Source organism: Oncorhynchus mykiss, chromosome 7, assembly GCF_013265735.2.
Source record: "Oncorhynchus mykiss isolate Arlee chromosome 7, USDA_OmykA_1.1, whole genome shotgun sequence".
NCBI lineage: Eukaryota > Metazoa > Chordata > Actinopteri > Salmoniformes > Salmonidae > Oncorhynchus > Oncorhynchus mykiss.
Window position 1 is genome coordinate 76,242,928 of NC_048571.1, and position 24,427 is coordinate 76,267,354.

General features: G+C 42.4%; 1 protein-coding gene across 2 annotated transcripts in view; it reads left to right on the forward strand.

Moving 5' to 3' along the window:
* Window positions 1-23,981, forward strand: part of LOC110528505 (carbohydrate sulfotransferase 11) — a 35,648-nt gene extending 11,667 nt beyond the window's left edge. For both annotated transcript variants that reach the window (XM_021610611.2, XM_021610610.2), the window contains 2 exons: window positions 13,061-13,143; window positions 22,333-23,981. In XM_021610611.2, the coding sequence (XP_021466286.1) occupies window positions 13,123-13,143; window positions 22,333-23,178 (867 nt within the window). In that variant the 5' untranslated portion in view covers window positions 13,061-13,122 and the 3' untranslated portion in view covers window positions 23,179-23,981. The remainder of the gene's footprint in view (window positions 1-13,060; window positions 13,144-22,332) is intronic.
* Window positions 23,982-24,427: the final 446 nt, after the last annotated feature.

The following is a 24,427-nucleotide window of genomic DNA, read 5'->3' on the forward strand; positions in this document are numbered from 1 at the left end:
TGCTTCGTAAGCTTTTTATTTTGATCTACGGTCGGTCTTGCACTGTCATCCAAATGTTAGTTTTGGTGTTAAAAATGTTCCAAGATCTGTGGTCACCTTATCTGCCTATGCTGACTTAACCTTGATCTGGGAAATTGCTGAGTGCGTTAATTAGATGTACATTTCCTGTTTTGGGGACCTGCGTGGTTCTGGTACAGGTTCTGACTGACATTTTCACTTACAGTATAAATCGATATGTGGACACCATAGATTCTCATGGACACAGGAGTATGTCTCTTCTGCCCTTGTGAAGCAGGATGGGAAATCTGACACCACTTGAAGCTGGGATGTCCCTCCTACCATTTCATTCACTCTTCCAACTATCCTTCAACCCCTGGCTGGACCTTACGTTACAGCCACCAACAACGCATATGCCTGGAATCCTTACATCGTAACGCAACAGGAGAAAGTGGTTTTGTTGCGGCAGCACATTCAGAGATCGATTTATAGCCATTCATCTAAAATAATTCATAAATTTGGCATAGATGGACAAGGTTAGAATGAGATGAAAGGCATGTTCCTAACGAGTTCAGGAAGCTAAGCTAAAACTCTGTGTGACATTCACAGCAGTGGGGGCAGACGTTTTGATCGAGAGACCTTTAGAAAATATGCACATTTTCTCTAACACTAAATATACAAATATGTATTTTACAGTTGTATGGAAGGTGAAATTGTATAGTTAGTCATTTATAAATTGATTATGTTGTATTTAGAAAAATTATGTAATTTCAAGCCTGATTTTTACAGCTTTGTTAAATAGGCAATACATCATAAAATGTTATTTTCATATTTTTTTAATCATATTTGTACTGTGTACTTGAGCTTGTGTCCTCAAAAGTGGCTACATCTCAGCAATTCATTTTTTTAAATTCCAGAAAGTTTATATTTTAACCTTTCTTGGAGTATGTAGCATTACTAGATATTGTTTATAGACCTCTCATGATGAATAATTACTTTTGGGGATATTTTCGATTACGTTATATTTTCGATTACATTTAGATACATTTTAAGAGGTTATTAGCCTTGTTCTCCTCATTTGGCGAAACACTTGACTCCTGATCAGCACATGACAGGCATAGCACACAAGGTGTTCCCAGGACAGCCTGGTGGGCAATCAATCCATGAATTAAAGACTTAAACCTTGGTGATGACCCAATCACCACCTGGAAGACCCTCCTTGTGGAACACCATGACCTGATTTGCTTTTTGGACCTCTTGCTGCCTAGCAGCTTTGCTACTCTTTTTACCCCAGCGAATTTGCTTATAGGAAAACAGCCCCCACATGTTCTGTAATCCCCACAGTGTGTCTCTAGGACCAAGACCAAGAAGATACCTGTACCACATCTGCTAACACTTTGTTTTAAGACTCTCACTCTTGTTAAACAGATACCACACATGCGCACCTGCAAACGCACGAACACCCTTCACACACATTGCGGCAACAGCAGGGATCGGCCTCCACACAGCACAGTGTGTCTCTCACTAAAGCGCACTCTCTTTGGCAGACCTGGAGAGACTGTGGAGGGGGAGGGGGCCCTGCTTCCCGAGGGACTTCCACACAGAGCAGTGTTCATGGCAGGGACAGGAGTAACGCAAGATTGGCCTTTCTATATTCTGCATCTACTAAGCCATTGCTAATGTACCAGAGAGGGAAAGAGGGAATCAGCATGGTGCATAGTCAAAAGGAAACCAATAGCACTTAACAGCTGGCATTAAATAGGTTTAGGGGGAGTGCTATAAACCCCTTTGTAGGGTAGACGGATGTCTACTTGGCTTTCATTGTTTACATTTTTCTCACTTAGCTAGTAGATGATCTTATTCTGAGTGATAGTCCGTGACTTAGATCTTCAGCAGTTCGGCTTGCAATGCTTGCCAATGAAACATATGAACAGTTGTAAGTGCTAGGCTCTAATGTGTACCTACTCTGTAATTAGCTTATGCATCAGAGGAATAGCTACAAACAGTGATTTGAAGATTTTTTTGTGTGTAATTTTCCATGTTTGTTGAATGATAATAACAGGAAGGTAAGGTACTAAGATTACTTATTGGTTCAATGTGTCATCTCTGCTTGTTCCTGGAGTACAGTAGCTAAAGCCACTTTCTGCCAGGTTATTTAGACTGACATTACATTCAAAAATAGTACTGACGTTGCCTGTACTTCTGGCATTTTAATTAGAAAAAATGTATAAAAGGTTTGGGAGTGGTCATATTTAAAATGTCTGCTGCCTTGACTCACAGCCGCAGTTTCCATAAGGAGGTATGGAATGTGTTTAGAAAACACAATAAAAAATATATGTACAGTAACACTTCACCACAAAATGCCCCACACTTTCGCAAATCCTGAGCAAGGGCCAGGCTGAAGTGACAAATCCCCCTCCATGGACAATGAGGCAACATGTTTTTGTGATTAGCCAACAAATAGTAAACCCATGTCTGTTGAGAAAGTAACCTATAAACGTAACCTATAAACGTGGAAATAGTTGTTTCTCTACACAAATAACATGTAATTTCTATTAGTAAGACATCTGTACAATGAGAAAGTTAAAATTGGCATGCAGTTATTCAGATCTAGTTTGCCAAATTAGCAGCTGTTGGGTTGAATGCAGATGGACAGCAGATGGCAAATCTAGAGACTTGGTTTAATATGTATCGTTCCATCTATTGCTTCTCACACTCTCCCCTCTCCCTCATGGTGGTGCATATCTCAGGTTATCCCCACGTACAGTGGGTTACAGTTTACAGTATATATATTTAATGCATGCCTTGCTGTGGCATGGAGCGTGTCAGTGGGTTCACTGTTCACACGCGGCTTGGCACTCAGACTTGCCAAGTCTCACACATGTGTGGAGAGGGAGAGACACACACATCGCCTGTCTGCCATTTTCCTTGCCCCACACACTACATTTTCCCTCCATACTCTCTATTGATCTTACAAATAGTATTACGTTACATTTATACATGGTGGAACTACCACAAAAGGCTTAAACAGCCTTGTAGACCACGGTGTCTGTCACGTAACCCTAAACAATGCATTCAAATTGCCATTGTGTTCGTTGTCCATAGCTTATGCCTGCCGATACCATAACCCCACCGCCACCATGGAGCACTCTGTTCACAACGTTGACATCAGCAAACCGCTCGCCCATATGATGCCATACTGCCTGGTACAGTTGAAACTGGGATTTATCCGTGAAGAGCACACTTCTCCAGCATGCCAGTGGCCATCGAAGGTGAGCATTTGCCCACTGAAGTAAGTTATGATACCGAACTGCAGTCAGTTCAAGACCCTGGTGAGAACGACGAGCACGCAGATGAGCTTCCATTAGACAGTTTCTGACAGTTTGTGCAGAAATTCTTCGGTTGTCCAAACCCACAGTTTCATCATCTGTCTGATGTGGAGGTCCTGGGCTGGCGTTGTTACACGTGGTGTGCAGTTGTGAGGCCAGTTTATGGTAGTGAAATTAACATTAAATTCTCTGCCAACAGCTCTGATGGACATTCCTGCAGTCAGCATGCCAATTGCACGCTCCCTCAAATGTTCCCTCAACTTGAGACATATGTGTCATTATATTGTGTGACAAAACTGCACATTTTAGATTTGAATGTTATTGCCCCCAGCACAAGGTGCACCTGTGTAATAATCATGCTGTTTAATCAGCTTCTTGATATTCCACACCTGTCAGGTGGATAGATTATCTTGGCAAGTGAGAAATGCTGACTAACAGGGATGTAAACAAATTTGTGCACAACATTTTAAATAAATGTTATTTTATTAATAAAATAAGCTTTTTGTGTTTATGGAACATTTCTGTGAGCTTTTATTTCAGCTCATGAAACATGGGACCAACACTTTACATGTTGCTTTTATATTTTTGTTCAGTGTATATACATTATTTTAATAGGACACTGAAGTCCATTATTTCTCTGAATTAGGCTGTTTGAGAAGATCTGAATCCTAAGCAACCTGCATACACATTATTTGAAGTACACTAGACCAACATAACTACCGTACTACGTAAAAGCTGTGTGCTGGAAAACCTTGTTAGAGCATGGGTGGAGTAGGCATTTTGGTGCTTGTGAATTTATTTTACTTTTTAGCATTAAAACCAATGCCTACTTCTCACTTTAAATGTCTATTTTTTTATTTCCATGTTTTTTTACACCGGAAGGGTCATTATACAACATTTCCACATGCCAAGCCATATTTGTAATTTTTTACTAAACTAAAGTCTATCATTGGCAGTGCTATTGTAACCTTTAATTTGGCCTCTGCCAAAAGGTGGTGTGTGTGTGTGCATAACTGCAAGGGTTGTGGGTTTAAACCCTGGTCTGCTGGATGTTACCCTCTAATAACTCAAATCAGTTTTGAACTAACTGTTATAGTATGTTTAGCATTTACCAGGGATAGTCCAAAGGAGTTGTCTGCAGTTTTCAGAAGGCAAATAGCTCAATTGATTGTGACAGTTTTACATTGTAAAATATGACTCAATTCCCATTGATAAGAGAACTATTTTAAGGCATTGACTGTTTTCATGTCACAGCAGCATCATCCAATTGGATATAATGATACTTAATGATACTTATGGGTATTTAAAGAGCTTGGAGTTCAACTGTGTTGTAAATATTGTGATTGCATTTGAATAGTTGATTGAATTGGGCTCGGGCAAGATTATGGTATCTATCAGAGCCGGGCCATTTGATGCGATAGCATGAATGCTAACAAGACTAACATTGTCCTTAGCTCTTTTTTAAGCTAAATTTAATTTCACATATTCATTTGTTCCAAGGGCACTGTACTACTATGGCTGACCCTGTAAAACAACACATTTCACTGCACCTATCCGGTGTATGTGACAAAAAAACATCTATATAAATTATTGATGCACCCAGCCCTTCCTCTTCTGTGTGTGTTTAACTTAATCCAAACAGCAGTTAGGTGTCACTTTCCTCCCTCTCTCTAAATTTATGCTTTTTGGGTTAATCCGTCTACAGCACATTGAGTTGCGTTGTTTACAGAACTGTTGAGGTAAAAAGTCTATTTGAGAAATCCTTGGGGCTTTGCGGGTTTATGTTGTCCGGAAGTCATTTTTCCAGAATAAACACAACAGTCACCATGAAATCATACCCTGACTCATGCAATAACTGCCTTCCGATAACCTTTATGTGAAAGTTAAATCAAGGCTCATAAAGTTTGCTCTTAATACGGGTAAATTGCATAGTCATTTGCGTCGGGTTAGTGTCGCAGTACCATACTCACAAGCGTGGAATCAAGGCTAGCGTTGGGTCCACATACAGATGCCACTTAATTAAACATGGGGAAATCTTTTCTTAATCTTTTTTGTGCATCTCTGAGCGATTACTGTTCAAGGAGGCAGAAATATAGCCACTATGATGAGTTTTGCCTCATATCATATATGAGCCAGGTCTCTAAAGCCCTGCTCACATTGGCATTGACTCAAATATATATTTTTTTGCATGTCCAATTCTAATCCGTTTCTTTTCTTCCTGGCAGTCTGAACAGCCAAAAAACACATGGAATCAGATATGTCAAGCCACATTTCAAACCACCTATGAATAGAAATCTGATTCCTTGCCATGCGACTCAAATCTGATTTATTTGCCCTCAAGTGGTTTTTAGACTTATTTGGCATATCTCATATCTTATTGGTTAGCTAGCTACTCTGTTGACAGTTTTAGAAGAACACATGGTATTTAACTACCTCGTTAATTGTTTAGTTAACGAACAAATGAGTGAATGTGCTAGATAGCTAAACAGCTACCTAGCTAGCTGACTGCTGTGGCTAGCCAAAAAGGACTCATTCTGAAAGTATGATGCTTTTATCCTTTGAGGCTTTAAAAGTGTTCTTACACTATGATTTTGAACATTCAAAGCACCTGGGAAGCATCCATGCAGTGGTGGAAAAATTACCCAATTGTAATACTTGAGTAAAGTTATTTGGTTTTAAATATACTTAAGTATCAAAAGTACATTTAATTGCTAATATATTCTTAAGTATTAAATCATTTCAAATTCTTTATATAAAGCAAACCAGACAGCATCCATTTTGTTTTTTATTTTTTTACGGATGTGGAAAGGGGGATACCTAGTTCGTTTTACAACTGAATGCATTCAACTGAAATGTTTCTTTCCGCATTGAATCCAACCCCTCTGAATCAGAGATTTGTGGGGGGCTGCCTTAATTGACATCCACGTCATCGGCGCCCGGGGAACAATAGGTTAACTGCCTTGCTCAGGGGCAGTACGACAGACTTTTACCTTGTCAGCTTGGGGATTACTGGCCCAACGCTCCTACCCACCAGGCTACCTGCTGCCCCTGCCAGGCTACCTGCTGCCCCCGCCAGGCTACCTGCTGCCCCCGCCAGGCTACCTGCTGCCCCCGCCAGGCTACCTGCTGCCCCTGCCAGGCTACCTGTTGCCCCCGCCAGGCTACCTGCCGATAGCAAGGTGTTTCCTCAGACATAATTTACAATTGAAGCACATGTGTTTAGTAAGTCCGCCAGATCAGAAGCAGTAGGGATGACCGTGGATGTTCTATTGATACGTGTGAATTAGACAATTTCCTGTCCTTCTAATCATTCAAAATTTAACAAGTATTTTTTGTGTCAGGAAAATGTTATTGGGTAAAAAGTACTTCATTTCCTTTAGGAATGTAGTGAAGTAAAAGTTTTCAAATATAAATAGTTATTTACAGATACCCCAAAAGCCTACTAAGGTAGTACTTTAAAGTATTTTTACTTAAGTACTTTACACCACTGCATCCATGACAGGTGTTGTTGTCACCATAGCTTGCGACATTACTTTTGAGGGATCATAAACAGTAGCACCACCACCAATCAGCCTACCCCATTGCGCCACACCCATGGTTACTATGGCAACTAGCCTTAGAAGTGACTTGCTGTTTGGACAGTGAGTATTCCAAAACTGATTTAAAAAAGTAAACTGATTTGAGCATTAAGGCCTGCACTGTGAACAAGGCTTAAGTGCCTCCGTATAGCTTTACTCTAGAGTTGAAACATGGCAGGTTTGAAAAGCGCCTCTGTATAGCGTTCCTATTTAAACTCTTTGCCTTTGAACTTGAGACTGACTGCTTTTAAAGTCTTAACAGGACCGAGTAAGTACAAGTCATATTGACAGGAACAGTGCAGGTCATTAAAGCAGGGGAGAAGATATTAAAAGCAACTGAAAGCATGTGTACCTGGCTAACGAGCTGAGAATGATTTGACTTTGCTGCTCTAAGAATAATTTAGGAATTTTCAATTGTGAAGCCTATGCTTAAGCAATAAGGCCCGAGGAGGTGTGGTATATGGCCAATATACCACGGTTAAGGGCTGTTCTTATGCATGACGCAACGCGGGTTGCCTGGACACAGCCCTTAGCCGAGGTATATTGGTCATATATCACAAACCCCCGAGGTGCCTTATTGCCATTATAAACTGGTTACCAACATTATTATAAGAGTAAAAATAAATGTTTTGTCATACCTGTGGTATATTGTCTGATATACCATGGCTGTCAGCCAATCAGCACTCAGGGATCGAACAACCCAGTTTATCTTGTACAGTGGGTGTGTGTGGCGCTAGTGACACATCAGTCTGTTTTGCCCAGTCGCAGAAGAATGGTGGAATCTGTCCATTTCAACAAGACCTTGTAATATGGATGGCCCAAAAGAAAATAAAAAGATATTGTAAATTGGGATATTTCTGGATCTGACAGAACCTAGTAAGATTAGTTATTGAAGTTTCTTCCCTCTGAAAGTATTTAATTATACTGAAAAAATAAGTAAACGCAACATGTAAAGTGTTGGTCCCATTTTTCATGAGCTGAAATAAAAAATCCCAGAAATGTTTCATTCGCACAATAACCTTAATTGTTTACATCCCTGTTAGTGAGCATGTCTCCTTTGCCAAGATAATCCATCCACCTGACAAGTGTAGTATATCCAGAAGCTGATTAAACAGCATGATCATTACACAGGTGCACCTTGTGCTGGGGAAAATAAAAGGCCACTCTAAAATGTGCAGTTGTCGCACAACACAATGCCACATATGTCAAGTTTGTTTTGAGGGAGCGTGCAATTGGCATGCTGACTGCAAGAATGTCCAACCGAGCTGTTGGCAGGTAATTGAATGTTCATTCATCTACCATAAGCCGCCTCCAACATTGGTGTTTTTCCATCTTTTAAGGATAAAATGGCACCGGAAGAAATGCCAACCAATTGTGCTATGCCTCGTAAGGATCCGCAGAAGGCGAGTGGGAAAGCTGCCGTTATTGTCAATATTACTCGTCAACGTGAATAATTGGACAATACATTCGAAGAGGTACGTGGTATATCCTACCAACGGGACATCAAAAAATGTAATATCATATATTTCACGGAATCGTGGCTGAATGATGACATGGATATTCAGCTAGCGGGATGTACGCTGCACCGGCAAGATAGAACAGCACACGCTTGTAAGACGAGGGGGGGGGCGGTCTGTGCATATTTATAAACAACAGCTGGTGCACAAAATCTAAGGAAGTCTCTAGATTTTGCTCGCCTGAAGTAGAGTATCTTATGATAAACTGCAGACCACACTGTTTTCCAAGAGAGTTTTCAGCTATACTTTGTGGCTGTTTATTTACCACCACAGACGGATGCTTGGAACTAAAACAGCACTCAGTCAGCTGTATAAGGAAATAAGTAAACAGGAAACCGCTCACCCAGAGGCGGCGCTCCTAGTGGCCGGAGACTTTAATGAAGGGAACTTAAATCAGTTCTACCTAATTTCTATCAACGTCAACAAATGTGCAACCAGAAGGAAAACAATTCTAGATCACATTTACTCCACACACAGAGACGTGTTCAAAGCTCTCTCTCCCTCACCCTCCATTTGGTAAAACTGACCACAATTCTATCCTTCTGATTCCTGCTTACAAGCAAAAATGTATGCAGGAAGCACCAGTGACTCAGTCTATTAAAAAAGTGGTCAGATGAAGCAGATGCTAAACTACAGGACTCTTTTTCTAGCACAGACTGGAACATGTTCCGGGATTCTTCCGATGGCATTGAGGAGTACACCACATCAGTCACTGGCTTCAATAAGTGCATCGAGGATGTCGTCCCCACAGTGACTGTACGTACATACCCCAACCAGAAACCATGGATTACAGGCAACATTTGCACTGAGCTAAAGGGTAGAGCTGCCACTTTCAAGCTGCGGGACTCTAACCCGGACGCTTATAAGAAATCCCGCTATGCCCTCAGACAAACTATCAAACAGGCAAAGCGACAATACAGGGCTAAGATTGAATCATGCTACACCGGCTCTGACACTCGTCTTATGTGGCAGGGCTTGCTAACTATTACAGACTACAAAGGGAAGCACAGCCGCGAGCTGCCCAGTGACACGAGCCTACCAGATGAGCTAAATCACTTCTATGCTCGCTTCAAAGCGAGCAACACTGAGGCATGCATAAGAGCATCAGCTGTTCCGGATGACTGTGTGATCACGCTCTCCTTAGCCGATGTGAGTGAGACCTTTAGACAGGTAAACATTCACAAGGCTGCTGGGCCAGACAGATTACCAGAACGTGTGCTCCGGGCATGTGCTGACCAACTGGCAGGTGTCTTCACTGGCATTTTCAACATGTCCCTGATCGAGTCTGTAATTCCAACATGCTTCAAGCAGACCACCATAGTCCCTGTGCCCAAGAACACTAAAGCAACCTGCCTAAATGACTACAGACCCGTAGCACTCACGTCCATAGCCATGAAGTGCTTTGAAAGGCTGGTAAAGACTAACATCAACATCATTATCCCAGAAACCCTAGACCCACTCCAATTTGCACAACATCCCAATAGATGCACAGATGATGCCATCTTTATTGCACTCCACACTGCCCTTTCCCTTTCTCCACACTGCCCTGCGCTCAGCATTCAACACCATAGTACTCTCAAAGCTCATCACTAAGCTAAGGATCCCCTCCTCCAGTCCCCTCCTGTACTCCCTCTTCACCCACGACTGCGTGGCCAGGTTTGCAGACGACACAACAGTCGTAGACCTGATCACCGACAACGATGAGACAGCCTATAGGGAAGAGGTCAGGTTCTACAGCTGCAACATCGAGAGCATCCTGGCTGTTTGCATCACTGCCTGGTACGGCAACTGCAAAGCACTACAGAGGGTAGTGCGTACGGCCCAGTACATCACTGGTGCTAAGCTGCCTGCCCTCCAGGGCCTCTACATCAGGCGGTGTCAGAGGAAGGCCCTAAAAATTGTCAAAGACCCCAGCCACCCCAGTCATATACTGTTCTCTCTACTACCACATGGCAAGCAGTACCGGAGTGCCAAGTTTAGGACCAACAGGCTTCTCAACCGTTTTTATCCCCAAGCCATAAAGACTCCTGAACAGGTAATCAAATGGCTACCCAGACTTTTTGCATTGTGTTCCTCCCCCCAACCCCTGTTTATCATGTATGCATAGTCACTTTAACTATACATTCATGTACATACTACCTCAATTAGCCCGACCAACCGGTGCCCCCGCACATTGGCTACCCTGACTATCTGCATTGTGTCCCTCCACCCACCACCCGCCAATCCCTCTTTTACGCTACTGCTACTCTCTGTTTATCATATATGCATAGTCACTTTAACCATACCTACATATACATACTACCTCAATCAGCCTGACTAAGCGGTGCCTGTATGTAGCCTCACTACTGTTGTTTTTCACTGTCTTTTTTACTGTTGTTCTTATTTCTTTACTTATCTATTGTTCACCTAATACCTTTTTTAACTTAGAAATTGCACTGTTGGTTAGAACCTGTAAGTAAGCATTTCACTGTCTACACCTGTTGTATTCGGCGAAGGTGACAAATAAACTTTGATTTGATATTTAATAAAGCCCTTTTGTGGGGAAAGACTCATTCTGATTGGCTGGGCCTGGCTTACCAGTGGCTGGCCCTATGCCCTCCAAGGCCGACCCATAGCTGCGCCCCTGCCCAATCATGTGAAATCCATAGATTTGGACCCAATGAATTTATATAAATTGACTGATTTCCTTCTATGAACTGTAACTCAGTAAAAACATTTTGCATTTTGTAATTTTGTTCAGTATAGTTACTGAAGTGTTGCTATCTAATTTAATTTTAAATCATAAGCATGTCAGTAGCTGAATTCTCCATTCTTGTACATTCCCTTATACAGTGTACGTAACACAATGCCATTTATTATGTAGGGTTTTTGAAGTTATGGTTGATGGTACCAAAATGCAGAACATGATCTCAGCCATGCCCTGTCTGTCTGCACCCTCACCTACACCTCCCCTTGCCCCGAAGGACCATATCTGTGACTCTTTGTCTCTTCCCAGCTAACAGATAATGTTCTGAGAACCATATGTTTCTTAGAGCTTGGTGGGAGCATGGTTGTCCTTTGGTTATTTTGCATATAACCTTCCCACAATGTTCTGGGAATGGTGCAAGATAATTGCTTAGCTTTGTAACATTCTCAGCACATTTAAGAAACTTGACAAAATAACATTATTTTGAAATACGTTAAATAACGTATTTCATTACTTCAGCAGAATGCACTGTCAGCTAGCAGTGTTATTGAAAGTCTTATTGAAACATTCAGTGAAAGTTAAGATATTCAAAACACAAAAAAAAACTATAATTTTCATTCTCAGAACGTTATTAAAACCTCCCAGGAAAACTTTAAAGGAACCCGATTATAATGTTCTCAGAACCTCCCAGCAACTGAAAAACAAAAGTCCCAGATTTTCACTTCCATTCTCAGAACGTAAAAAAAAATATACAGTTTTACTGGTCAGGAAACTCATGGCTTCGTTCCCAGAACCAATGGGAAACCAAAAACTTACGCTCCCACAACTACCAAGGAACTAAAAGAGCAACAGCATATGAAATGACAACAACAACAATCTAAACGCCATGTCATGTTTTTTAAAGGAACTCTAAAGTAGTCACAGAGGTTTTCTACCTCTGTTTATACTCCATCTGCCCCCTTGGTTTTCTCTCATTGCTATGCCTCAGTACCCATGTGGTTTCGGGATTTTCCCTTTTTTGCCTCTCCTCAGTTACTTCCATAAAGGAGAGCTGTTTTCTGCAGTGTTGCTGCGTTGTATGTTTAGCGGAGCGCTACAGTAAGAGGTACATTAGTAGTCTGAATGGATGCACAGTCTTTTTTTGAGGCCTGGTTTCTTCTCTTTCTCTTTTGTGTGTTTCTATGACAACCTGTAGTGTTGTATAAGATGGCGTTTTGGGTGTGCACCTGTGTGTTGGTGTTTAATGACCCTCAGGTGTGTACAGTTGAGCAATACGGCCCGAGGAGGTGTGGTATATGGCCAATATACCACGGCTAAGGGCTGTTCTTATGCACAACACAATGCGGAGTGCCTGGATACAGAGCTTAGCCATGGTATATTGGCCATATACCACAAACCCCTGAGGTGCCTTATTGCTTTTATAAACTGGTTACCAACGTAATTATAGCAGTAAAATGAAATGTTTTGTCATACCCTAGGTATACGGTCTGATATACCACGGCTGTCAGCCAATCACCATTCAGGGCTCGAACCACCCAGTTTATAATATGTAATAAATGACCCATTGGCGAGTTTGTCCTCTGGTTTCCCTGAGATTCTCAATGGTACTTGTCTTGTGACTTCTTTGTTATTAGGATGTATGAAAGTGTCAGGTTGTTGTTGCATTCATACCTTTACATGTAACATGGTTAATGATTATCCCACTTAGAAAGTTGTAATTTAGCTCGCTTATCAAGCATTTGGGTCAACATAAAATTGACATGACATTTGCATTTAGATGGGATAATCAGTATTAACCTGCCATACCTCATGGGTTGCCACAATGGCATCCCATGGACTGTATATACCAAATCAGAATGCAGGAGAGATACAGACTCCGATAGTCTTGAGTGTGTACTGTAGGTAATTTGTCTGTGTTGACCTTGAAGTGTGTACCCGTCTGCGTTTTCTCAGCCTCAGCACAGGGTAGTGGGAGGAGCAGCGGCCAGGGGAAGTCATGGAGGAGTCCACTCCAGATGCTCTATGACAGTGACCAGGTAAGTCCTGCCCACTACCAGGTAGGATTCACGTTGATGACCACTGAACTTCTTTTTGGTCATGTTTTATGAGTTAGAATAGGTAATTTGTGAAAATAAAATCATTGGTAAGCTATTCAGTACTTACTGCTTACTTGCTGAAAGTCTCTCATCAGTGTTTCCCCTATATAAATTTAGCTGCCGCAGCGTGGTAGGTGTCCATTTTAATGTAATATAACTGAACACGAAATACAAAATAAGCACGTGAAACAACGACAATTGAAACCGTCCTGAAAGGTGACAAAACAGGAAACAACTACCCACACACACCAGGTGGGAGCAGGCTTCCTAAGTATGGTTCTCAATCAGAGACAACGAAAGACAGCTGTCTCTGATTGGGAACCATACCAGGCCAAACACAGAAAACATAGAAATCACAACATAGAATGCCCACCCCAACCAAACCAAAATAGAGACATAAAAAGGAACTAAGGTCAGGGTGTGACATGGTGTTAACAACTGAAATAACAGTTCTCTTGTCAGCTTTCCTCAACCAATATTACATTTTTCAAGCAACTGCAGAATGATGATTAACATCTTTTGGCATCTATGGGAATTTTGTCAGTGTAAGCCCCTAATAAAATACATTTCCAATCCATGTTTAGAATAATTCTGTTTCTGAAGTTACTGGTCTGTAAAAGCAGATTTAGATCATCATTATTAATCCCCCATTGCTACTACAGATGTTCCTCATGCTCCAAGGGTTTGGGTGTCTCACAATCTGTACTCATTCCAAGCCTTTCAAACTGTCTCCTGTAGTTACTAGTGACTGTCAGTGATTGATACAGGTGCAACCCTTGACCTTTCTTATGTTTTTGTTTACCGTCTAGTTAGGGTTGGAAAATTCCAGGAACTTTTCCAAAATGCCCAGGTTTTCCAGAAATACTGGTTGGATAATTCCTGGAATCAACTACAGTACTTTGAAGTTCCTCATCAAACAAAAGCCCTGACTTGACGATTCCAGACTGCAGTCAGACATTGGTTAGCAAAATCAAATTATTTCTCTTATAAAAAATTATAACCCTGTCTTTGTAATTTTGCCAGGATTTGTCTCTATCTCCCGCCTCTCCTTCCCACCGTTGTATCTAGTTGGCTGGGTGTCCTTTGGGTGGTGGACCATTGTTGATACACACGGGAAACTGTTGAGCGTGACCCCAGCAGCGTTGCAGTTCTTGACACACTCAAACCGGTGCACCTGGCACCTACTACCATACTCCATTCAAAAGCACTTAAATATTTTGTCTTGCCCATTCACCTTCTGAGTAGCACACATACACCATCCATGTCTCAATAATCTCAAGGCTTAAAAATCCTTTAAAATCCTTTTAAATCCTTTATCTACACTGATTGAAGTGGATTTAACAAGTGACGTCAATAAGGGACCATAGCTTTTACCTGGATTCGCCTGGTCAGTCTGTCATGGAAAGAGCTGATGTTCTTAATGTTTTGTACACTACGTGTATGTAGCCGATAGAGTTGAATAGACTACTTAAGTGTCCCATGTCATTCAACTTCAAAACAAATGTGTACAGTCAGTGTGTCACTACGACGGATTGAAATTTCTGAGGCCAAAGGATAAGCCCTGGCCCACAAACTCTCTACAATTATACAGTATGACATTACATAGGGACTGTTCCAGAACTAAGACTTGGAGAGAGCGCGAGAGAAATTAGCTTGAATAGGGTACAGAAAAAATAGTTCTATAGGAGTGAGCTGTTGCCAATTATATCTCAGGGAGGGGAGTCCGAGGCCCATGCCAAAGGACTGAAGAACTCCTAAAGACATAATTTACTTTAAATCGCTGGCGGTTTTATTTTTGATATTTTGCACTTTGCTTATCCAAAGTGGAACCCCGTGGTGTTGCGATACTCTGAGGAAAAGTGTTTGAATTTATGAAGACAGAAAGCAAAACTGGAAGATCATTATAACCAATTGTATTAATTTTACTTCTCTGTATAAGCCTACAAGAATATTATGTTGGATCACTAAAGGGTGTAATTCAAATCAAATCAAATTGTATTTGTCACATACACATGGTTAGCAGATGTTAATGCGAGTGTAGCGAAATGCTTGTGCTTCTAGTTCCGACAATGCAGTAATAACCAACGAGTAATCTAACCTAACAATTCCACAACTACTACCTTATACACACAAGTGTAAGGGGATAAAGAATATGTACATAAAGATATATGAATGAGTGATGGTACAGAACGGCATAGGCAAGATGCAGTGGATGGTATCGAGTACAGTATATACATATGAGATGAGTAATGTAGGGTATGCAAACAAAGTGGCATAGTTTAAAGTGGCTAGTGATACGTGTATTACATAAAGATGCAGTAGATGATATAGAGTACAGTATATACATATAAGATGAGTAATGTAGGGTATGTAAACATTATATTATATTAAGTGGCATTGTTTAAAGTGCTAGTGATACATTTTTACATCAATTTCCATTATTAAAGTGGCTGGAGTTGAGTCAGTATGTTGGCAGCAGCCACTCAATGTTAGTGAGAGCTGTTTAACAGTCTGATGGCCTTGAGATAGAAGCTGATTTTCAGTCTCTCGGTCCCTGCTTTGATGCACCTGTACTGACCTCGCCTTCTGGATGATAGCGGGGTGAACAGGCAGTGGCTCGGGTGGTTATTGTCCTTGATGATCTTTATGGCCTTCCTGTGACATTGGGTGGTGTAGGTGTCCTAGAGGGCAGGTAGTTTGCCCCCAGTGATGCGTTGTGCAGACCTCACTACCCTCTGGAGAGCCTTACGGTTGTGGGCGGAGCAGTTGCCGTACCAGGCGGTGATACAGCCCGACAGGATGTTCTCGATTGTGCATCTGTAGAAGTTTGGGAGTGCTTTTGGTGACAAGCTGAATTTCCTCAGCCTCCTGAGGTTGAAGAGGCGCTGCTGCACCTTCTTCACAACGCTGTCTGTGTGGGTGGACCATTTCAGTTTGTCCATGATGTGTACGCCGAGGAACTTAAAACTTACTACCATCTCCACTAATGTCCCGTTGATGTGGATAGGGGGGTGCTCCCTCTGCTGTTTCCTGAAGTCCACAATCATCTCCTTTATTTTGTTGACGTTGAGTGTGAGGTTATTTTCCTGACACCACACTCCGAGGGCCCTCACCTCCTCCCTGTAGGCCGTCTCGTCGTTGTTGGTAATCAAGCCTACCACTGTAGTGTCGTCCACAAACTTGATGATTGAGTTGGAAGTCCAGTACCCAGTTGCACAGGGCGGGGTCGAGACCCAGTGTCTCGAGCTTGATGACGAGTTTGGAGGGTACTATGGTGTTAAATGCTGAGCTGTAGTCGATGAACAGCATTCTCACATAGGTATTCCTCTTGCCCAGATGGGTTAGGGCAGTGTGCAGTGTGGTTGAGATTGCAGACTCTCCTTCACTGCAGCCGACGTGAGTAAAACATTTAAACGTGTTAACCCTCGCAGGGCTGCAGGCCCAGACGGTCCTCAGAGCATGTGCAGACCACATCCTGATCCGCGACGGGACTGGTTTTCTTTTTGTAATCCGTGATTGACTGTAGACCCTGCCACATACATCTTGTGTCTGAGCCGTTGAATTGCGACTCTACTTTGTCTATATACTGACGCTTAGCTTGTTTGATTGCCTTGCGGAGGGAATAGCTACACTGTTTGTATTCGGTCATGTTTCCGGTCACCTTGCCCTGGTTAAAAGCAGTGGTTCGCACTTTCAGTTTCGAGCGAATGCTGCCATCAGTCCACAGTTTCTGGTTTGGGAATGTTTTAATTGTTGCTGTGGGTATAACATCAACAACATCAACAATTACTTCTTACAATAAGTTTAACCTAAGCAAATGTTTTACAATGCATGTGGAGTTGACTTTGCATGCGCCAGTTACCCAGTTACCCCTAGGTTTACAAGGAGCACGTAGTATCTACTTGAGGTAAATCGTAGCCGACAGGGACGACTCCAGATAAGAATATGTGCCATCAAAATACATTTTGCTCCACAAATTAAGATCAAGATTTTTATGGAAGATCGTCTTTACACTATCAGGGATAATGAATGACATTGGCAAGTTACCTTGTGCCTCACTGATGAGAAAGATAAAGTAATAGTTTACTTGAGGTTTTACTTTAACTTCTGCCGTGACAAAATTGTTTGATAGAAAGATGTAACTACCCAGCTACACAGTGAGTGAAGCCTCCGTTAGCATCGGTGCTGCCTGCTCCGGTGTGTCCTTGAAATTTCAGTGTCAACAGTGTCTTCTCAAACCAGGACAGAGGACGACACTGAGAGCCTCCGCATTTGGCTGAGTAAATGGAAGGCGTAAATACAGGAGAGAGTGAATACAGGTTTTGTACAGGAAGGAAGCCACGTTGAACTGGCTGAACTGAAGTGTTAGTGCAGCGGTGTGTGGATGGGAGAGATTGAATGTGATTAGGACATCCAGCTGCAGTGTTTGTGTGTGTGTTACAAGAGGGAGAGAGATGGGTCAATAAAACTCAACCATGAAGTTTGACAAACAATAAGATCATTTAGAGAAGCTGTTATTTAGTGTCATTCAGGACGAACATACTCTTCTCTTGGTTGCAGACTCCGTAATGCACACATTTTCATCTTATTTTCTACCTCTCCTCATATTCTCTAAATTTCTTCGAAGACGTCAGCATGACGTCAAAACGACAGTCACCTGTTCGTATCCTGTACAATGGATTAAAGTGAGCTAAATTAAATACATCTCTGCTTTTTTTGAGTGCTCCAACTCCTTTCTACCTCGAATTTGTCCTTTTGGAAATGTTTCTTGATAAGCCCTTCTCATGATTTTTGTCATTGTTGTTGAGCACCCCTCCTTTCCTTTGTATGCTGAAGCATGAAGGCCCACCTGAACTCTCAATTTTCTGGAGATAAACTACATTGGACAGATTATGCCCGGTTTGGTTAATCTCCCAGACATTTATACTACTGCATAAGCATGTAGTTAATTCCTTTTCAGAATACATTTTTTCCGTGGGGGTAAAGTCAAGGTGTTGATTTAATTATATGAAGTGACATTGGAATGCGAGGAGTGTTTCAGCCCCTGTAAGTAACTTCGTAATGTCAATAAACAGAGGAGGTCCAAGCCTGACTTTTGAAGAGTGTTTTTTTTCTTCTTCTCATAGTCATAGACAAAGGCCCCCGTCCAGAAACAACCCCCAGCCTCTACAAGGCACAGGTAGATCAGAAAGGATTGGATGGGTATAACCAATATGTTCCTCCTAGCTAGCCTGTCTGAGGGAAAGGTGGAGCTACAACCATTTTGTTTCTCCCAGCTAGCCTATCTGAGGGTTAGGTTTAGAATAAGGGTTACGTTTAGGGTTAGGATAAGGGTTAAGGTTAGGGTTTGTAGATAGTTAGCTTAAATGTTACTAATAGTCTGTAGATAGTATGTAGAGCATCTATAGATGGACTATCCAATTAAAGTTTTACCCTACAACCATATTACAGGTTTTTAGAAATGTTTGCCAATTTATACAAAATAAAAAACAGATACCCTATTTATGTAAGTATTCAGACCCTTTGCTATGAGGCTAGAAATTGACCTCAGGTGCATCCTGTTTCCATTGATCATCCTTGAGATGTGATTTGGAAAGACACACACCTGTCTGCATACAGTTGAAGTCGAAAGTTTACATACACTTAGGTTAGAGTCATTAAAACTTGTTTTTCAACCACTCCACAAATTTCTTGTTAACAAACTATAGTTTTGGCAAGTCGGTTAGGACATCTACTTTGTACATGACACAAGTAAATATTCCAACAATTGTTTGCAGACAGATTATTTCACTTATTATTCACTGTATCACAATTCCAGTGGGTCAGAAGTTAACATACACTAAATTGACTGTGCCTGTAAACATTATGTCATGGCTTTAGAAGCTTCTGATAGGCTAATTGACATCATTTGAGTCAATTGGAGGTGTACCTGTGGATGTATTTCAAGGCCTAACTTCAAACTCATGGGAAAATCAAAAGAAATCAGCCAAGACCTCAGAAAGAAAATTGTAGACCTCCACAAGTCTGGTTCATCCATGGGAGCAATTTCCAAATGCCTGAAGGTACCACGTTCATCTGTACAAACAATAGTGCGCAAGTATAAACACCATGGGACCACGCAGCCGTCATACCGCTCAGGAAGGAGACGCGTTCTGTCTCCTAGAGATGACAACAACAGCAAAGGACCTTGTGAAAATGCTGGAGGAAACGGGTACAAAATTATCTATATCCACAGTAAAATGAGTCCTATATAGACATATAACCTGAAAGGCCGCTCAGCAAGGAAGAAGCCACTGCTCCAAAACCGCCATAAAAAAGCCAGAGTGCAGTTTGCAACTGCACATGGGGACAAATATCGTGCTTTTTGAAATGTCCTCTGGTCTGATGAAACAAAAATAGAACTGTTTGTCCATAATGACCATCGTCATGTTTTGAGGAAAAAAGTGGGAGGCTTGCAAGCCGAAGAACACCATCCCAACCGTGAAGCATGGCGTGGCAGAATCATGTTGTGGGGGTGCTTTGCTGCAGGAGGGACTGGTGCACTTCACAAAATAGATGGCATCATGAAGTAGGAAAATTATGTGTATATATTGAAGCAATATCTCAAGACATCAGACATCAGTCGCAAATGGGTCTTCCAAATAGACAATGACCCCAAGCATACTTCCAAGGCTGTGGCAAAATGGCTTAAGGACAACAAAGTCAAGGTATTGGAGCGGCCATCATAAAGCCCCGAATTCAATCCTCTAGAAAATTTGTGGGCAAAACTGAAAATGTGTGTGTGAGCAAGGAGGACTTCAAACCTGACTCAGTAAAACCAGCTCTGTCAGGAATGGGCCAACATTGCTTGTGGAAGGCTAACTGTAACATTTGACCCAAGTTAAACCATTTAAAGGCAATGCTACCAAATACTAGTTGAGTGTATGTAAACTTCTGACCCACTGGGAATGTGATGAAAGAAATAAAAGCTGAAATAAATCATTCTCTCTTCTATTATTCTGACATTTCACATTGTTAAAATAAAGTGGTGATCCTAACTGACCTAAGACAGGGGATTTTTATGAGGAATAAATGTCAGGAATTGTGAAAAACTGAGTTTTAATGTATTTAGCTAAGGTGTATGTAAACTTCTGACTTCAACTGTAAGGTCCCACAGTTGACAGTGCATGTCAGAGTAAAAACCAAACCATGAGGTCAAAGGAATTGTCCGTAGAGCTCCGAGACAGGATTGTGTCGAGGCACAGATATGGGGAAGAGTACCAACACATTTCTGCAGCATTGAAGGTCCCCAAGAACACAGTGGCTTCCATCATTCTTAAATGGGTTAAGTTTGGAACTACCAAGACTCTTCCTAGATCTGGCTGCCCGGCCAAACTGAGCAATCGGGGAGAAGGGCCTTGGGCAGGGAGGTGACCAGGAACCCGATGGTCACTCTGACAGAGTTCCTCTGTGGAGATGGTTGTCCTTCTGGAAGGTTCTCCCATCTCTGCATCATTCCAACAACCAGGCCTTTATGGTAGAGTGGCCAGACGGAAACCACTCAGTAAAAAGGCAGATGACAGTCCACTTGGATTTTGCCAATAGGCACCTAAAGACTCAGACCATGAGAAACAAGATTATCTGGACTGATGAAACCAAGATTAAACTATTTTGCCTGAATGGCAAGCCTCACGCCTGGTGGAAACCTGGCACCATCCCTGCGGTGAAAGAGGGTGGTGGCAGCATCTTGCTGCGGGGATGTTTTCCAGCGGCAGGGACTGGTAGAGGAGTCAAGATTGAGGGAAAGATGAACGGAGCAAAGTACAGAGAGATCCTTGATGAAAACCTGCTCCAGAGTGCTCAGGACCTCAGACTAGGGTGAAGGTTTACCTTCCAACAAGACAATGACCCTAAGCACACAGCCAAGATAACGCAGGAGTGGCTTCGGGACAAGTCTCTGAATGTCCTTGAGTGCACCAGCCAGAGTCCGGAATTGAACCCGATCGAACATCTCTGGAGTGACCTGAAAATAGCAGCAACGCTCCCCTTCCAACCTGACAGAGCTTGAGAGGATCTGCAGAGAAGAATTGGAGAAACTCTCCAAATACAGGTGTGCCAAGCTTATAGCGCCATACCCAAGAAGACTCAAGGCTGTAATCGCTGCTAAAGGTGCTTCAACAAAGTACTGAGTAAAGGGTCTGAGTACTTATGCAAATGTGATATCAGTTTAAAAAAATTATGCATTAACCACATTTTCTAAAAACCTTATTTTTCTTTGTCATTATGGGGTATTGTGTGTAGATTGACGAGGAAAACAACTATTTAATTCATTTTCGAATAAGGCTGTAACGTAACAAAATGTGGAAAAGTCAAGGGGTCTGAATACTTTCCGAATGCACTGTACATGAAGGGGTTGGGGTTAGTTCTGGAGCCAACACTCTTTTAGTTCTGGAGCCAACACCATTTAGTTACTGAGCCAAACTCATTTAGTTCTAGAGCCAACACCATTTAGTTACTGAGCCAAACTCCATTAGTTCCTGAGCCAAACTTCTTTAGTTCTGGAGCCAACACTATTTAGTTCCTGAGCCAAACTCATTTAGTTCTAGAGCCAACACCATTTTGTTACTGAGCCAAACTCCATTAGTTCCTGAGCCAAACTTCTTTAGTTCTGGAGCCAACACTCTTTTAGTTCTGGAGCCAACACCATTTAGTTACTGAGCCAAACTCCATTAGTTCCCGAGCCAAACTTCTTTAGTTCTGGAGCCAACACGATTTAGTTCCTGAGCCAAACTCATTTAGTTCTGGAGCCAAAACACTTTAGTTCTGGAGACAAAACATTTTAGTTCTGGAGACAAAACCCTTTATAGATTGTTCAGCGCTTGTGCTCAGCCTCCTGACATGACATATTTTTGGTGTTCTCCAGATCAGTTTCCTGTCTCCTATCTAATGAGGTACAATGTTGAAAGTTGTTCATGTGTTAACATGTTAAAATATGTCAATGTGTTCAGTGACATGGATCTAAAAATGTATCCCCGAGCAATAACCACTTGCCATCTCATTTCCTACTCTCCTCAAGCTCAATTAACTGTTAAACCACACTGAGCCATCTACCATTTGTGTCAGTGTCTGGAATCCTCTCCTCTTTTACAGCTGGAGCAGTCGACGGTGCAGGTGACCCACCAGGGTCGGCGGGAGCTGCTGGAGGACGCCTGCCGCTCATACACGCACAAGCGTCGCGTGCTCATCCCCGAGGACCTCAAGCACGTCATTGTGGATGACCAGCACGGCCTGCTCTACTGCTACGTGCCCAAGGTGGCCTGCACCAACTGGAAGCGTGTCCTAATGGTCCTGACAGGCTCCGCTGGCCCCCACCGCGACCCCCTCGCCATCCCCGCCAACGAGGCCCACGTGCCTGGCAACCTGCGCACCCTCTCTGAGTATTCCACCTCTCAGATCAACCAGCGGCTGCGCTCCTACCTGAAGTTTGTGTTTGTGCGTGAGCCCTTTGAGCGGCTCGTTTCAGCTTACCGCAACAAGTTCACACGCAGCTACAACACGGCCTTCCACAAGCGCTACGGCACCAAGATCATCCGCCGGCACCGGCCCAACCCCCAGGCCGAAGCACTGGAGCGGGGAGACGACGTCTCCTTCGAGGAGTTTGTGTACTACCTGGTGGACCCGGCCACACAGCGCGAGGAGCCCTTCAACGAGCACTGGGAGCGTGTGCACTCGCTGTGCCACCCCTGCCTCATCCACTACGACGTGGTGGGCAAGTACGAGACGCTGGAGCAGGACTCCCGCTACGTGCTGCAGCTGGCTGGGGTGGAGGGCCAGGTGACTTTCCCTGCCTCGGCCAAGAACACCAGGACTACGGGAGACATGGCCGCTCAGTTCTTCAACAACATCAGACCCTTCTATCAGAAGAAGCTGTATAACCTCTACCACATGGACTTCCTGCTGTTCAACTACTCCACGCCAGAGTACCTGAAATTTTGATGACGTTACGCTTCTTAGGAGGAGCCTTAGTTTGAACCATCTACGTAGTAGTTGGAACGTAGTAGTTGGAAGCGTGACATTGTGCCCGGCCCCACTAGCTTATTACTTGTGATGTATAGCTGATGTCAGCTATTCTGGCGGCTTTTAACAGCTGTTGCTTATAACAACATTATGTATAACCTCTGACAGAGGGTTCAAAAGAAGTGGTACAGACACTTTTAACATGGGTCCTGGGACTCTTCAAAGCACAGGTATGTTTTACGGAGAGGACTAACCTGGTGAAATCTAAGGAACTAAAGATATCTTTCATATCAAAAGTGAGAGTGGCTTTAAGATGAGACAACGGGGAATGGACACTTAAGATGAAGATGTTGTACTGTTAGCAATGAGCCAATGGAGATTAAATGATTGCCTCTGTATGTGTAAAATGCACCTCAAGTGCACATTAACTCAAAATGACCAAACTTTGGTTACAATTATAATTTTTTCTTTCAAAGTTTATTTTGTCACCACCATTCTACAGTAAGACTAAAAGGAACGCAAGCTATCTGAAGTAATAGGGGTGCTGAAAGTATCTCTATCAGTGCCGTTGAGTGGGCCTTATGACTTAAAGGTGTATGACATCCTCTGGAAATGTGACATCAGTGTTTTCCTTGTACTGTAGAGAGTTGACTCTCATTGGACGGTTTATTTATTGTGATATTTGTGTCCCAGTGTCAACAAACTGCAGATAGAGCACACATTTAGACATTAGGAATAACTACCATAACATCAGACAGTCAAATAAACACATCTAAGCAGTTTGTGTGTGTCTGTGTCTGGAATGCTGGCGTAGCAGTCAACACAAAGGGTAAGAATCCATCTGTGCAATATGTTGAATTTACTGTGTATGTTTGAAATATTAAGGTCAAATCATGCAGTTTTATAGGTCCTGTGAACAAAGGTATGAGAAGAGAGCCCTTTCACTGCATTCAGAACAGAGTTGTGTCCAATTATATAGGCAATAGTTTTATCAGTCTTGATGTCAATACTCTTCACATTATGCTAGTACCAACAGTGACCCTTCTGGAGGCTTGGACACCTGTCTGATAAAGTCTACCTAAGACAAGGCTGCAACATGGGGCTTACTTTGATAGTTCAGTGAAATTACATTTGTTGGCAGTGGCTAGTTTAACAAAACCAAAAGTGTGTAATGCTGTCACTCCTTGTCCACAAACCCCTTTCAAGGTGAATAAATAAATATCGTAAC